This window comes from Ananas comosus, linkage group 7 (assembly GCF_001540865.1).
Source record: "Ananas comosus cultivar F153 linkage group 7, ASM154086v1, whole genome shotgun sequence".
Taxonomy (NCBI): domain Eukaryota; kingdom Viridiplantae; phylum Streptophyta; class Magnoliopsida; order Poales; family Bromeliaceae; genus Ananas; species Ananas comosus.
Window position 1 is genome coordinate 14,626,900 of NC_033627.1, and position 17,017 is coordinate 14,643,916.

Sequence of the window (17,017 nt, forward strand, 5' to 3'; positions counted from 1 at the left end):
CAGATTAAATTCCGAAATCTACTCGGGCTAATGGAAACAGTTGCGAGGCCGTTCCTTGGCCCATTTGGTCCATAAGTTCGCACCGCTCCTAGTGTTGCCATTAGCCCGAGCAGATTTAGGAATTAAAACGGGCCGTGCCATTTTGGGCTGGGATTTGTCCCAACCCGTCCTTCTAAATAGATGTCTACTCTGACTTCGGTTAGGCCCAGTTTTTTAGATCTCGGCCCGCTAAGAATTTGCTCAGTCCCTCGTAAGGCCCATTTAACGTCAGGCCGGAAACTTTCTATTTCGGGTAAAGTCGTTTTTGGCGTGTCTCGTAACTTGCCCAAAATAGAAAGTTTTCATTTTCGACCGGAAATTTAATCAGTCGCAGCAGGGGAACTCACATCCTCAATGCTTGCTCATGTTGTCACCCACCGTTATCTACCGTATTATTTAGGGATACATATCTGTGGTACTACTAAATTGGAAAACTACGCAAATCACGAAAATATATGGGTTTTTTTTTTTTTTTTCTTTTGAAAAATCTTTTTACACCAAGCAAATAGCGTATGTATGGATAGTCCTTGTACCACCCGATGTTGCAACTTGGTCCTACTACTTTTTGCTTTTCAAGTTTGACATATATTGCGATATAGTCCGTGAAGAATAAAAGTCTTGTAAGATGTCCTTTCTAATCATGTTCGGATTAAAGTTATGCAAAAAAAAAAATAAAATCATAATTCTTGAAAATGAGAGAACATTTTTGACAACTATAGACCAAAAGTAAAGGTAAAAGTTTTTAAACTTTAAAAGTTAAAAAGTACAGAAACCAACTTGAAGTAACAGGATAGTGCACACACATTTTAGTCAGCACTATATGATATGAAAAATTGCACGTAAAATATGAAGACGATGCTTTTAAGAACCGTAATGCCAAACTAGGACTAGGCCTAAGTAAGTTATTGATTTGGACTTTCAAAATCAGAGTACTATGTGATCCGATAAGAGCGTGTGGCTATCTAAAATTTGTAAAGCTAAACTATTCATTGCAGTGTCCTGTAAAACAGATTCTGGGTTCTCGCTAATTAGTAATAAACCTGTTGTATCAGTATCACAACAACCTTCTCACAAAAACGTCGTGCATGGCGAAACCTCGAACACATCGACAGCCGGCAAGATCTCCTCTCGTGCCACGTGGCTCTCCTCCGTTAGCCACCCCCAACGAAAAATTCAAAATAAGCCAAAGGCGCTATACTAAACCACCTCTACAGCAAAGGTTATTCCTGCAGGCCCCGTTGTCCTAATCTTCTCCGTCACTCTAGAAGCAGAGTGTGCGTGAGAGAGAGAGAGAGAGAGAGAGAGAGAGAGAGATATGGAGGCAAGGCATGCGCCATGGAGAACGCCGCCTCGCCAGGTGTCGTCACGCTTCCTTGTCACCTCTCCGGCCTCCTCTCCCGCATCCTCGCCCCGCAATCACCACCGCTCCTCCTCTTCCTCCTTCTCCAGCACCAACACCAGCACCAGCACCAGCACTAGCACTAGCACTAGCACCCTCTCTCGCAGCCTCTGGCCCTCCTCTAAGAAGCAACCCACCACCCTCGCTGATCACCTCGACAAAGACCGAAATTCACTCTTCTCAGACCGCAACAACTCTGCCCCACCACCAGAACCACTCTTCCGCCATAAGAGCTGCTCAAACTACAACAGCCAATTTGAAACGGACAATCACTACAAGAACGAGAAGAAGATCGCAAGATCAGCGTCCAAGGGCGGATCCACGCGTTACATCAGCAATAAGATCCCATCATACAGATCCTCCAGTCCTCCCCGTGATGTAACCCTAACTCCCGGACGGATCATTTCAAATCCTCACCATAATATAACGCTAACTCCCGGACGGATCATTGATAATGCCGTCGGGCGCGACTATGCAAGCTCCGAATCTGAGCGCCGCGAGACAGCCAACGTATCAACTGCAAGGTCTGTCAAGTCGTCGGCGCTCATGAGGGCGAGATCGGTTGGACAGGCAACGACAATGCAGTGGGCACCATCACCAGGCCTGCGGCCCCCCTCACCTCCAGCGGTCAATGCGACGGCAGCAGCGGGAAAGGTTTTGTCAAGCCTGCGACCACCAAGCCCGGCAAAGGGGAGGAAGGTTGGAAGCTTGATAAGCTTGGGGTTGGACCATCTCTTCAAGAGGAAGTCGAGTTCGGCACATGTAGCAGGGGAAGCGGGGTATCAGCTTAGGATGATGAACAACCGTCTGATCCAGTGGAGATTCATCAACGCGAAATCAGACGCCGTCAATCAAGTCAAGCTCGCCAGTGCCCAGGTGCGTGACGATTTCCTTTATCCCACCTAAATGGAAATCAGGAAATATTATTGGCAGCAACAAATTTTCTCCTACATCCCCTGTGCGCTGAATCCTCCCATCCACTCATTTCATCTCCTATTTCAACAAACCATCCATGAAAAATTGAGCCTCAAAAACCATCTACAGATGTTTGATTGCCGACATAGTCAGTACAGGATGTTAAAGTGATGAACACCTTTTCATTTGCAACAAAAATTGAGCAAGGATACTGTGCAGGCGCAGCTGCTGAGCGCATGGGCCAGAATCTCAGAGCTACAGAGGAGGGAGGCGCACAAAAGGGTGCAGCTGCACAAGGAGAAGCTCCATCTTAAGCTTCGCTCCATTCTCTCTTCCCAGGTCAGTCAAATGGTCCCTACCATACCACCTAATAATGATATCACATACCTTCCCTCTTCCTTGTATGTAATTAGTGCTGGTGTAAAGAAAACTACATATCAAATAACATCTCTGCTTACCCAAGGTCAATTTAATAAGAAAAGCAAACAAACGAAATGAAAAACAACAGCGTAGACAACAATAACGGCACAAGCAGTATCAATTAATGGCGGTGGCAACAGTGGCAGTGACATGTGTACATACATAATGGTGACAGATGAAGGGACTGGAAGGATGGGGGGCCATGGAGAGGCAGCACGCATCAGCCCTCTCGACCACCAGCGACCGACTGCAGGCTGCAGTCTCCAAGGCGCCTCTTACTGATGGAGCTACGGTATGTTGTCGACTCACCTCCAAACTCTGTATTGTAGAGAATGTATGCTGATACTAACCTAGCTAGTATTACGGTTGACAGAGAAATACATTGAGACCTAGTCACTACTATTCACTATCTGATCTATACTAGTAATCATAACTCTATTATTGTCATCTAGCAAAACCTTAATTACTGAACCAGTTGACAAATACTTTGTAGGCGGACCTAAAGCCTCTCTCCTCAACACTTCGACAAGCGATGGATCATACTGGCACCATCCAGACTGCAATGAATGGATTCATACAAACAGTAAGTAACATTTTAGCACAATTAAGATCTTGTTTGTTTTGCTCTACAAGATGCCAAGAAGCACAGATCGACGTGCTGTCAGATCAACTCACACTCGACGGTTTTCTGACGCACATTCTGACCTGAATGAATCTAGATTGTAAAACCTGCTTGGCATTTGTATTACTACTAACAAACTGAGCTGCTAACGTAATGTGGTTAAAGGCTCAGAAAATAGCACCAATGTTACTGGATCTCACACGGGTGGTTAGCAGCGAGCAAGCTCTTCTAGAGGAATGCTATGAACTTCTAGGTTTCGCTTCCACACTACAAGTAACAGCTCATCCATCCTATCAATTCTTCTAGAAAATATAAATAAATCTACCACCAAAATGGTCTTTGTGCAATATATGTAAACAATAATTCATGGAATTTTGCAGATGGAAGAGCAAAGCTTGAGGTGCCATGTAATCCAACTATACAATAAGAGACTGGGAAAAGGCTAATGCTATGATCCAAGACGAAGAACAATCCTACAACATTATGCTTGAGGAAGATAATGCTCTCCTCTGGCAAACCAAGCATCAGACCAAGCTTTTGCGGTACTAATAGAACATGCATGCCAAGTGGGTAGAGGGAAATCATTAACCAAAGAAAATCAGACACTTTCAGCTCTTTTCAAAAGGATTAAATCAACTCCAAAGAAGGAAATCAGACAGGGAAGGCAAACGTGTAATATAACACTATTTATATTGATCACATGAGTACTCAAAACTAACCAAAGGAGTTATGCAATGCATATTATTCACTGATAATTTATGCTTTCTTTGGAGAGAAAAACAATAGTACTCAGGATTACTAGATGAATTTTGACATTAAGTATAGAAAAATATCCTCCTCAGCTAATCAACAATCGTATACAGACTGAATCTACTCTAAAGCTTCTATTACAATCAGTTAATGATTAACTATATGTCAGAGTTACAAATATGCATAGTTCTACGAATGCACCCTTTAATAAGCAAAGATCCTGGTTATCTTCAATCTAAAACAGGTGCTGAAACAAAGCCAGGCATGCTAATTCCTCACAAAATTTAATATCTACTACACTAATTTTTGTAATTTTTAGATGTAGCTACAGAATCATTTTCTTCACCTAATTTGGTTGTTCCATTGCTCTGAGATTGCACTTCTAGCTCCTTAGACTCAGAAAAAATCCTGAATACTATAACTTCACCAGATATTTATTTGGCAATTGCGAGAAGTTAAACTAGCAAAGTGAGAGGGACAATTAGGAGGCGGGGGAAAAAATCCACCAATGCAAAATGCAAACTACTAGAACCAGTCGAATACTCACCCATGTTTAAGCTACCAGCGTCTAACTCCGCAACTAAAATAGCAGTATTCCGTTAAAGAATCGAATCAGCAACATCGGACAACACTCCCTTCAATTCAATTGATTACCTTCCAAAGGGGCAGGCAGACCAATCACCACAGATTTGAAAAGGTTATCCTGATTATAGAGATCGGGAAATACACAATGATCTCAATAGGAAAAATAACAACCTTGTGATGAGCACATTTTCTATCATCATCAAAATAACAATCTTTCAACACGACAAAAACCAATCTGTAAGTCATATTATTCCAAGAAAATATCACACAACAGAAAGCACACTTTCTGATGTTAATCTGCTTATTGTTCAATATTTCTTCTGAAAAAGAAAAACACAAGCTTCTTACTTAATTTTAGCATTGTGGCCTAGATGCAGACATACGGACAAAATGATGATTCACATAATGGCATCTAACTCTACGTATTGCCAAAAAGAAGGCTGTAAGATAGAATTCAAAACAATAAGGCTACTTGATTAGGCGGTGTAACAATTTGGATTACATGGCACTAATTATGGACATGACTTGATAACGCACCACAACTGCTATTCAAATTACGGAAATTCAAAATCAACACAACCAAAACCATCTAACTAAAGAATAATATGGCATGACGTGATTATCAGATAATTTTAACTATTTCAACAATAAAGTCAAGTTAAAAATATTAAGACACAATCTCCTAATTGTTGGACACAATCACTATCCTTGGACCTCAACTTAGTTTTCCATAACCCGAACTCCAAAAATATAAATGAGACTCAACTTTTTAGTACCACCATCCTACAGTCATTGTGTATCTTTCAAAGATTGCAATTTCTATAGCAAATGGACCCAATCAGGAAGAGGAATCTATAAAATTTTGGAGAAATCTCAAAATATCTCCGTTATCTGTGGAAGATTACCATATGCTTCCTTGTTAGTTAGTGCACTCTCTCTGTGCATACACTCTCCGCATTAACAATGTTTGTACCTGTGATTCTGTACAAAATTTGGTATACTAAACAATCCAAGCACCAACTCACGCACACTCAAAATCAACAAATTAGAGAACAAAATCTAGACATGAATGAATAAAATCGGTTTCCCTTGATTACAATGCAATGAAGAATTTAGCCTATATTGGCATACTGTTTACTGGGCAGTCCTCCTTGTAACACCATATGTGAATCCCAAATAGACCGGCTGGAGTGCAACAGTAAAGAACCAATGTGCAGAAAAAGGTTCTTTTGTTTTGCTGAATAATAGAAGTTAGAGGTGGGTTAAAATCAAACGCAGCAAACACTTTAAGTTCATCAGATGTATAAATTAACCTGATAACTAACACAAAACGAATATATTTTCTTTTTATTCCGGGATCTATCATTCCAGCAACCCTTCTAAACCCGCTAAAACAGCACAAATCTATTATCTACAAATCAGAGCGCATCATCATAAATCATAAAGAGCAGTTTGCGTGCGGCAAATTATTAGGTCACATCTGATCAATAGCAGCAAAAGCAGCAGGTCTTTTATTTACAACACCGAAACAAAGACGAAAGACCGGACGGAATTAACTAATGATGATACAAGAGAGGTGGGGGGAAAGGAAAGGACCTAAGACAGGCGCCGGCGCGGGAGAATAGCAAGAGAGGGATCAGGATCCGGCGCTGGGCAGGGCGGCCATGAAGGCGTTGTAGGAGGAGTCGAGATCGAAGTGGAGCTGCCTGGACTGCTGTTCGGTGAGCTCGTCGGCGGCGCCCATCTTGGCAAGCCTGGCGAGCCACTCCCTGACCTTGACCTTGCCCTCGAAGTCGGGGGGCAGGATGGCGCCGAGCTTGGCGAAGGAGGCGGAGAGGTCGGAGAGGAGGGGGTGGACCTGGTCGACGGCGACCATGTTGAGCTTGACGGCGTCCATGGCGGTGATGAAGTGCTGGACGCACTGGGCGATGGCGGAGGCGGAGGAGGCGGCGGCGGAGGCGGAGGCGGAGGAGGCGGAGGCGCGGTGTTCGACGGTGGCGGGGACGCCGGAGACGAGGAGGCGGTTGAGGGCGGCGGGGCAGTCCATCTTGTAGGCGTCGGCGAAGCGGTCGACGGAGGGGACGGCGTCGCGGAGGGACGAGGACAGCGTCTTGAACTGGGCGATCAGCTTCAGGCACTCCGCCTCGTACTCCGTGGACGACACCAGGTCCCGCACGTACGCCTTCTCCAGCTTCTCCGTCGTCTTTATGATGGCGTAGAGATCGGCGAGGCTGTCCAGGAGCTCCCGCTCCCGCTTGTCGTGCCACAGCTTCACCTCCATCGCCTTCGCCTTCGCTACCGCTACCTCCGGGAGATCGAGTTGGAGATCGGGCTAGGGCTAGGGCTAGGGCTAGGGTTAGGGATTTTAGGGTTTCGTCGGAGGATCTTATAAGATTACGACAACGATAGAGCTCTCCTGTGGGTGGCTTGGCTTCGATCCGATCGTCGTCGTCGTCGTCGTCGGAGAGAGAGAGAGAGAGAGAGAGAGAGCTATTTGAGTTTATAGAGGCTCAGCATATATTCGAAATGGAGAGGAAGGAGAGGGGATGCCTATGGCGCAGGGCTTCTCCGAAGGAAGCGACGGGAGAGGGTAGGCTATGGCGTATTGCTTCGCATTTGATCGAGTCAAATCTCATCACGCTTTAAAGCGTAAACCAGTGCCGCTTAAATGGGCTGGATTGTTTTAGAACGGGCTTCAAGCCAGAACTACGCAAACCCGACCAACCAGGAGAGGCATAGCCCAAGACACTTATAAGCTTTAACTTTTCGAAAACTTATAAGACCCACAGGCCAAGACTATAGACTTAGATCTTATTGGACTGTAGCCCAAATAAAGCAAGCTCAACTTTAGGCCTGGTGCACATATCCTAGAAAGGGAACGATGGCCCCGGTAACGGTAATACAAGTCCGAGAAGTAAAAAGCCAAACTAGTGACCAAATTAACCATGAATGAAACACAGACCACCCCTACTCCAAGCTTGTTGTGGAAAGCTAAACAAATCAACGAATGAAAAAAAAAATATCCGACATAACAACAAAAGATTACAACCAAAGAAACCAAACACACCAAAATTCTCCGATCGAGTCCCAAAGAAGGGGAGTAGTTATACAATATAACACACATCGACTCTTTCTCCTCATGTATATGTATGATCTTTCTCCTTTCACCCAGGGCAGCTGTGCTATCTAAATATATCCGATCAAGTTTCACCATTCTGCTTCATTAATTTATTACTTAATTAACCGGTTAATTAATTAATTGGTGGTTCGGTTGCTGTTGATCATGTCCATGTATTGCTTGAAGGACTCCTGGCGCTGCAGCCGCATCTCCTCGTTGAACTTGTTAATGAAGGCCTCCACGCGCCGGTTGAGCTCGTCCTGCCCCAGCGAGGCCTCCCCCCTCCTCAGCCTCCCCCCCGACCCCCGCGACGGGGACGGGGACGGGGACGGCGCCCTCCTCGTCCGCTCCTGGAAAGTCTCCGACTTCCGCATCGCCGCCGCCGCCGCCGGATCGTCGGCGGATGCGCGGGGGCGCGCGTCCCACGTGTCTGCCTTCTTGAGGTGGCGAGCCAGCGGCACCGCACGCCCCTCCGTGATCGTCCGCCACGTGCTCTCCAGCGTCTCGTTCCGCTTCGGCCGGACCACCCCCAACACCTTCCCTGCGTAAGTAAGTTCACAGCAATACCACCATTCGAAATCAAATTTTTTTTTTTTTTAAAAAAAAATGATTAAAAATTGGGCATTCTTGAAATAGATATAAGTGAACTATATAGTGGGCCATTTCACGGGCCGTGGGTTGAGATTTGCCGTGCCGTACCGTCGGGGCTGGGCCTGGCGCTCTTCCTGCGGCTGAACCTGGAGGAAACCAGCGGTTTCTCCTCCCTTGAATTCGAATAGCATTCCGTCGTCGGAATCTCCGTCGTCTTCCTCCTCCGCTTAGGCGACCAGCTCGACCTCGATATCACGAACTCCTCTTCCTCCTCCTCCTCCTCCTCCTCCTCCTCCTCTTTCTTCTTCTCCTCCTCCTCCTCCCCCTCCTCCTCTTCGGCCTTCGCCGCCGCAGCCGCTCCCGTAACTTCGCCAGCGTCGTACTCCTCCGCGACATCGATTTCCGGGGGCGGAGAGGCGACGGAGATGGTCGTTGGGGGCCCGGATTCCGGGGGGTTATCGCTGAAGCGGGAGGAGGCGGCGATGGAGAGGATGATGACGTTGATGACGAGGTAGAGGTACGGCGGGGTGAGCCAGTCCAGGACGAATCCGTACAATCGAGGGAGATCATCGGCCACGAACCCCAGGATCGACGGCCCCGCTAGACGGAGCACCACCGCCGCCCACACCACCGCCGCCGAAGCCGCCGCAGCCTTGATCGACCTACTCCTCCTCCCATACCCCATCATCATCATCATCGCCCTTGCTCTCTCTCTCTCTCTCTCTCTCTCTCTCTAGATCTCTCTCTCTAATGAGAGATGATGCTTCTGGAAAATGGGGGAGAGGGAAAAAAGAGGAGCGGTGGAGCCGGGAGATATAAAAAAGCGGGATGGGGTTTGGAACCGTTGGATCTATAACTAAAAGGTCTCAGCCGTTGGTTATCACAGAGAGCTCTGCTAGCCCCCCGCTCCACAGACCGAGTGACCCGCCTCTCTCTGCTCTATTTGCATCTCTATCCGCTCAAACTTAATTCCAAAAAAAATTTGTACACAGCCTCCAAAGTCCAAAGACTCCAAACAGAAACTCCGGATTTCTGAAATTACTAATTTATCCTCCTCAGCTTCCGGGTTCTTTCCCTGCGTTGGCCGCTTCTATGAATCAAATCAATGATCGCAGGGTCGGAATTTTATTCGATAATATTTAACACGACCGGCACGAAAGGGTAATGCTGGGAATACATACAACAAGTATCACTAATAAATATATATCCAGTGGGAGATTATGGCACGGAAATGGGGCTGAACGAACGGATGAGATTGGCCGCACGCGTAGTGGGGATAGGGATTGCTGGTTTTTGGATTTAAACCGGCCCTTTATTAAAGGGAGAGTCTCCAACGGTCAAAAAATGGACCGTTGCCTCACCTGCGGACAGAGAGAGAGAGAGAGAGAGAGAGGACGAGGCGAGTGGTGGTGGGTCCCATCTGTCGCAAACTCTGCCGCTCGAACGTGTCCGTATATAGCCTTCTCCGCCGACCTTTATTAGTTTGCACCTCGAGATGCGGATCCAACAAGGCTCCAAGAAAACTTTTTGGTTTTTTTTTTTTTTTCAATATTCGGTGTACGGGAAGCTGGAAATTTTCATGCGCAACAGCTGTTTCTCTGTTTCTCAATTCTTATTGGAAGAAAGTTCTTGATGTGCATCAGTGCATCTGGCTTCCGTACGCATACTTTTTACTTTGCTTGTGATTTTCCTTCTTACACCTGTGGATTATTTTTTTAGCATGAAATTTGACTAAACAGTGTAATGTGGATGGTTGCTTGCACCTGTGGATTATTTTTTAGCGTGAAATTTTACCAACGCGCCATTCCGGCATGATGCGGATTCAGATCCGTGTTATGCCAAACCATCTATTTTCAGCCCACAACTCATCACGAATAGCATAGTAATTCTATTTATTATTTTTAGGCGTTATAATTTATTCAATAAATAATTTTAGATCAATCTTTTTTAATATTTATATATTAAATAGTTAAAATTATATTACTTTAAGGGGCCGTTTGGTTAGATGTAGTTGCAGAAACAGTGTAGTTGAAAATACATACAGTTGCAAATACTGCAGTTATAACTACACCTAGTCTGTTTGGTTTTACGCAGTTGCAACTACTGCAGTTACATTTCTTCTGTTTGGTAATATGAAGCTGATAGTTGTATTTATGAATTTTGTCACCTCTTCAGATAGAGTGGTGAGGTTACCTTCACTAAACATAAAATAATTGTATAAATTTATTAATTATTTAAATTTACTATTTATAAATAAATAAGTAGATATATATAATATTTTTATATTTTTCAATAATTCTTCAACTTATTAATCGACACATTTAAAATTTTTAATTTATTTAATTTTAATATGAAAATCAAACTTTAAAAATTTAAGCGATTCTTTTATTTTTTTTATCAATTTTAATAATTATAATTAATTAAAACTTATTAAATTAACATACACGATCACATTCTATAAAAATTTAGAAAAAAAAACTATATTTATATTTTAAATAAAATAAATTTAAAAAAATTAATTTTTTGCACAAAGCTTGTATTGTCTAAAAAATTTTATTAGTATGAGTTTATTTATAAGTATTTTTATTTACCTAAATACATATATTATTTATTTATTTAGCTATTTATTTATTTATTTATTTATTATTATTAATTTGTGGGTGATCCTATCCCTCACCAACTGCTGCAGTTGGAACTACGACCAATTTGGATGTAGTTCCAACTGCAGCATTTGGGCCTTCTTGTGCAGTTGGAACTGCAGCAATTGAACTCAACTACACTAAACCAAACAAAGGAATTGTAGCTGCATGCATTTGCAACTGCACTGCAGTTGCAAATGCGCACAACCAAACAGCCCCTAAGAGAAGATAAATTTTTAAAAATATTAAGGAAAAAAAAAAGAAAAATACAATTGGGCCATGTCATTCCGGTATATTCAGCAGCCGATTGTCCCGCAGGCCGGCTGAGTGCAGCCCAGTATGGCTTGCAGCCGTGCCGGTCTGGGCCAGCCCACGAGCTGCGCGACCGAGATTACATTCTAACGACGTACCTGAGCAGGTTCGTGAGTAAATTAACACATGCCATCTGCAATTACTATTAGCGCTTGAAAAAACTCCATGAGTCACGATTCCAAAAAAGGGACTATGCAGTCACCAGGAGCTTAGCAGCTAATCTGCACGCCTCCTTATGGTTATTGACTAATCTGTGAGCCCAAAGAGGCCCCTCTGACACGCTTTTAGAGCTAAGTAAATAGAAATGGATAACCAGAGTTTCAAAAATACAAATTTGTAACCTCTCTAAGGAAGTCAGTTTAAGAAAGAAAGAAAGAAAGAACGAGTTTCTACTGTTACGGAGTTATTTTATAAACAAAGCGAATGAAACAGACATATTAGTTTAGTCCTCGTTTGGTATGGTTTTTTTTTTATTTTTAAAAATAAATTTTTGCTTATTTAGCAACAAAAAAAATTGAAAACAGCCTTTTTATCCTTCCATTTCTTTTAAAGTAAATTGTTATTTAATACTTAACTAGATGTATTACTATAAATAAACCAACTATAATAGCAAACAAGGCCATAGGATTTTACTTTTTTTTTGCTCTTATTTACAAATATGAACCCCTAAATTAGAAGAGTTGGTTACTCAGCAGCAACCTTTACCTGACTCTTAATAAAAAAAAAAAAATCCCACAACTTCTATTTCCTTCTAGCTATTTCAACACCACCTCTTCTTTTTTTTTTTCTCTTTCTTTTTTATCTTTCTTTACGAGTATAAAAAATTGCTTACAAGAGTAAAATCACCAAACACAGCGTCAACCAACACAAAAATTCGACGATCTTTGCATAGGAATGCAGTCATGCACGTAGAAGCCACATTTTTTTTTTTTTGAGAAAAATAATAGCACGCTACCCACTTCATTCATTGAAAATGTGAATTAAGCAATATGGATGAGGCAGTGGGACCTCGAGGGGCTGAACCGAAAAAAATAAAAAGAAAAGCTATATGACAGTGAAGGATTTCTCCCACAAATTGTACTAACTGTATTATCTTAGTCACAGCTAGATTTGGGTCCGTCTGAATATATTGAAAGATTACTGTATTTCTGATTTTTCAAATAACCCACTATCCAGCTACTAGTTCAATGAGCCTAGCCCTCTTTGGGTGCCCATTAGGCCTAGCCGCCGGGCTATCCCAGGTCGACTGTACGCTGTGTCCAAGCCTGTAAGCGCATTTAATTTATTGCTATCTTGTTTGTAGTAAGAGCAGCTCGTCAAAAGCCGTGGAAAAACGTTCCACGGTTTAGAGTGGAGTGACCACTTGGGCTCTCCACAATCCACTAGTCTAACTTAAAACGCAGCCGGGATGGCCCTACGCCATTGAAAGGAAAGTGCGGAGAAAGAGGACTCAGGCTCATCCCGTAGCGCCTACGTCCAGAGCCCACACACACGGACACAGAAGAGGCATGGATTTTAGTTTATATTTTATTCTTTTCTTTTTTACTAACTGCATGCTTTGAGACCACTAGCGAATAAGATATACATGACGACCAGGCTTATCCCTTCTCATGGCATATACTAGACCTATGGACTATATCTGTCGAGATCATTTCCAATAAATATAGGGAAAACTTCAAAAACCCCCCCTGTGGTTTCATGCATTCTCACTTTAGTACCCTGTGGTTTAAAACGTATCAATTTGCCCCCCTGTGGTTTCGTTTTTATCTTTTCAGAAGCTTTTTCGTTAATATTTCGTTAAATTATATACAAAAAACTTCAGATAACCATCTATGTTTATCGAATATTCACTTTAGTATCCTTTAATTTTAATTTTGTCACTGATTTAAGAAAAAAAAAATAATAAAATTGATAACAAAAAAAGAAAAATGAAACCACAGGGGGGCAAATTGATACGTTTTAAACCACAGGGTATGAAAGTAAGAATGCATGAAACCACGGAGGGTTTTTGAAGTTTTCCCATAAATATATGTATATAAAACGATATGGTGTGATGCATGCACCATTATTAGAATTCTCACATACCTTCAAGATGGCAGTGCTATGGCGCTTTCTTCTCTTCCTATCTTCAATATATGTAATGAAAGCTGCCGCAGTTTTTCTCGGCCACGGCAACGAGACGGACCTGGCGGCTCTGCTGGCTTTCAAGAAAATGATCGACCCGAAGTCCGAAGTGCTGAGCTCGTGGAACGGGACCCTAAACTTGTGCGTGTGGGAGGGAGTCGCATGTAGCCGGAGGCATCCCATGAGGGTGGTAGCCTTGGAGCTTCCTGCACACGGCCTAGCAGGACCCATCTCTCCCTCCATAGGGAACCTCACTTTCCTTCGCATAATCACCCTCAATGGAAACAATCTCTTTGGAGAGATCCCTTCCACTCTCGCCTGGCTGCGCCGGTTGCGTTTCCTCAATCTGACAGACAACTTACTCCAAGGTGTGATCCCTGCCAACATAAGCTATTGCTCTCAACTTAGGCACATAGGTCTTAGCGACAACCAGCTACACGGCACAATTCCACCGGAGATAGGATCTTTGCCAAAGCTTCAGGCATTGTTTCTTGGCAATAACAGTTTCACAGGAGTCATCCCCCCTTCGCTAGGTAATCTTTCATTCCTCAATGGACTATCTATCGGGTTGAATAATTTGGAGGGGCCAATCCCCGATAGCCTCGGTCAACTTACCAACCTAGGCTTCTTACACTTGCCCGTTAACAATCTTACGGGCACGATACCTCCTTCTTTGTTCAATTTATCGTCTTTCTATTACATATCCTTAGCAGTGAACCAGCTAGAAGGTAGCCTCCCAGACAATATTGGAAATAATCTGCCTATCCTTAATTACCTTCTCTTGGGCGGAAATCGCCTCACTGGAACTATTCCAGCTTCACTGTCAAACATTTCACAGCTTGAAATGTTTGAACTCGCAATGAATAATTTTAGCGGGCGGATACCTTCTGAAATTGGGAGGTTGCAAGCTCTTGTTTCTCTGGATTTGGGAGGCAATCAGTTGGAAGCAAGTGGTCCTGAGGACTGGTTGTTCCTTGAATATCTGACAAATTGTAGTAGCATACAGCAATTGGGGCTCGACTCTAATCGGCTAGGATGGGAGCTACCTGCCGTGATTGCCAACTTGTCCACCCAGCTCGAAGTGCTTGCCCTGGATCACAATTATATTTCTGGAAGTATACCTCCAGGCATAGGAAATCTGGTAGGTCTTGAAGCGCTTGCATTATCTTCCAACTATCTCACAGGCATCATCCCACAAAGCATTGGGAAACTTAGCAGGTTGCAGAAACTGTACCTGGATATCAACAACTTGACAGGGCCCATTCCTTCTTCCCTTGGAAATCTCACCCAACTGAACAGTCTTATTGTAGCTTTCAATAACTTACAGGGACCGATTCCTACCACCATTCGAAATCTGCAACAGCTAACTCTTTTGGACCTCTCTCACAACAAGCTTAGTAGTTCCATACCCAAAGAAACTTTTGTCCTGTCATCTCTCTCCCAATACCTGAGCTTATCTTACAATTTGCTAGTTGGTTCCCTTCCTTCGGAAGTGGGTGGTTTGACAAACCTAAGATCATTAGAAGTCTCAGGAAACAGATTGTCGGGCGAGATCCCTGATACTCTGGGCAATTGCCAGGTCATGGAATACCTGTTAATGGATGACAACAACTTCCATGGGAACATTCCGCAAACCATGGGAAACATGAGGGGCCTTCAAGTACTAAATCTCACACAGAATAACTTGTCGGGCCTAATTCCTGATGCCTTGGGCAGTATATCCGGCTTGCAAGAGTTATATCTTTCTCACAATAATTTCTCAGGGCCCATCCCAAAAATCCTCCAGAACTTGACCAATTTACTCAAGTTAGATCTATCCTTCAACCATCTTGAGGGTGAGGTACCAAACGAGGGGGTTTTCAAAAATGTGAGTGCATTATCAATCCTGGGAAATGACGGGCTCTGTGGCGGCATGTTACAGCTTCATCTACCTGCATGTCCTACCCCCATAAGGTCTCCTAGAAAGAAAAGATTGCAAAGATATGTTAGAATAGTGATACCAATAACCGGAGCAACTCTATTCTTCATTCTGTCTTTGCTCGCAGCTTTGTTGTTTTATCGAAAATTTAAATTAAGAAAGAAAGATGCACCATTGACGCAAGAAATTGAGGATCAATATCCGAAAGTTTCTTATGGAGAATTATTTAAAGCAACTGATGGGTTCTCCCAAACCAATTTGATAGGGAAAGGAAGATATGGCTCTGTGTACAAAGGCACTCTAAGTTACAATCAAAGCACCATAGTCGCCATCAAAGTTTTTAACCTTCAGCAGTCAGGGTCTTCTAAAAGCTTTATTGCCGAATGTGAGGCACTAAGAAGAGTTCGCCACCGTAGTCTCATCAAGATCATTAGTTGTTGTTCGAGCATTGACTACCAGGGTACCGATTTTAAAGCCCTGATCTTTGAGTTCATGCCTAATAACAGTTTAGAAAGCTGGTTGCATCCGAAGGTTGATGACTCACAACAATGTAAAACTCTCAGCCTACCTGAGAGGTTGAACATTCTGGTCGATGTTGCCGATGCGCTGGATTATCTTCACCACAGTTGTCAGCCAGCAATTGTACATTGTGATATGAAGCCGAGTAACATCCTTCTTGATCAAGAAAAGTGCGCACATGTTGGAGATTTCGGGCTCGCGAGGCTCCTGCCTGAAGTTGTAAGCACATCTTTGGTTGATTCAAGAAGCTCTATAGGAATAAGAGGATCTATAGGTTATGTTGCTCCAGGTAACTCGATTTCCGCTATGGTAACATTTACAGCCGTGTGCATGTATTAGCACATGCACATATATTTCCATGGCAAGAATAGAGATTTAACAAACTAACATATACTAATAGTTTATTATGCGTGGATTAATGCAGAGTATGGTGAAGCCAGTCAACTTTCTACCAGTGGAGATGTATATAGCTTCGGAATTACCGTCCTTGAGATGTTTACAGGAAGGAGTCCCGTTGATGAAATTTTCAAAGATGGCCTGAATCTACATGAGTATGCTGCAGGGGCTTTCCCAGAAAGAGTCATGGAAATAGTTGATCCTGTAATTCTGTTACATGCTGAAGACAATGTTGCTGCTATTGACAGCTGGGGAGGAGGTAATACATCCAGAAGAATAGTGGAGATGTGCTTAGTTTCTGTCATAAAAGTTGGCCTCTTATGCTCAAAGCAATCACCAAGAGAAAGAATGTCCATGAGGGATGCTGCCAAAGAGATGCACACCATTAGGGATGCATACCTCGGAGTAAGGAATCACGAAAGAAGGCCTACTCAGCTGTAAAGTAGTGCCTTTTTCTTTGTTGAAGAATAACGTGTAATTGCATAAATATATTGTCATTATTAACGATTGAAAAGATATTGAAATAAAGTAACTCTGTAAGCAGGAACTTGCAATCTAAAGAATACATAGACATACCTACATCTTCTTTAGGCTTCACCGCCACTGACAATATTTAGCTTGCTGGCCTCCAGGCAAGAAAGAATATTTGGTTAGCTTGGAAGTATATTGA

The 17,017-nt window shown here is 43.2% G+C and overlaps 4 protein-coding genes across 4 annotated transcripts; 2 read left to right on the forward strand and 2 right to left on the reverse strand.

Moving 5' to 3' along the window:
* LOC109713303 (QWRF motif-containing protein 3-like) lies at positions 1,355 to 3,841 on the forward strand. Its single transcript, XM_020237305.1, has 6 exons — positions 1,355 to 2,314; positions 2,573 to 2,692; positions 2,949 to 3,065; positions 3,267 to 3,387; positions 3,538 to 3,668; positions 3,776 to 3,841. Exons 1-6 carry the CDS (start codon positions 1,355 to 1,357, stop codon positions 3,839 to 3,841), a joined length of 1,515 nt encoding a protein of 504 aa, XP_020092894.1.
* LOC109712995 (vacuolar protein sorting-associated protein 28 homolog 1-like) lies at positions 6,039 to 7,427 on the reverse strand. Its single transcript, XM_020236897.1, has one exon. It carries the CDS (start codon positions 7,009 to 7,011, stop codon positions 6,367 to 6,369), a length of 645 nt encoding a protein of 214 aa, XP_020092486.1. The 5' UTR covers positions 7,012 to 7,427; the 3' UTR covers positions 6,039 to 6,366.
* On the reverse strand, positions 7,644 to 9,925 carry LOC109712994 (SPARC-like protein 1). The gene is made up of 2 exons (XM_020236896.1): positions 8,548 to 9,925; positions 7,644 to 8,389 (listed from the first exon to the last, which is right to left on the reverse strand). Exons 1-2 carry the CDS (start codon positions 9,134 to 9,136, stop codon positions 7,986 to 7,988), a joined length of 993 nt encoding a protein of 330 aa, XP_020092485.1. The 5' UTR covers positions 9,137 to 9,925; the 3' UTR covers positions 7,644 to 7,985.
* LOC109712619 (probable LRR receptor-like serine/threonine-protein kinase At3g47570) lies at positions 13,416 to 16,926 on the forward strand. Its single transcript, XM_020236283.1, has 2 exons — positions 13,416 to 16,240; positions 16,376 to 16,926. The coding sequence occupies exons 1-2, from the start codon at positions 13,420 to 13,422 to the stop codon at positions 16,786 to 16,788; spliced, it is 3,234 nt and encodes a 1,077-aa protein (XP_020091872.1). The 5' UTR covers positions 13,416 to 13,419; the 3' UTR covers positions 16,789 to 16,926.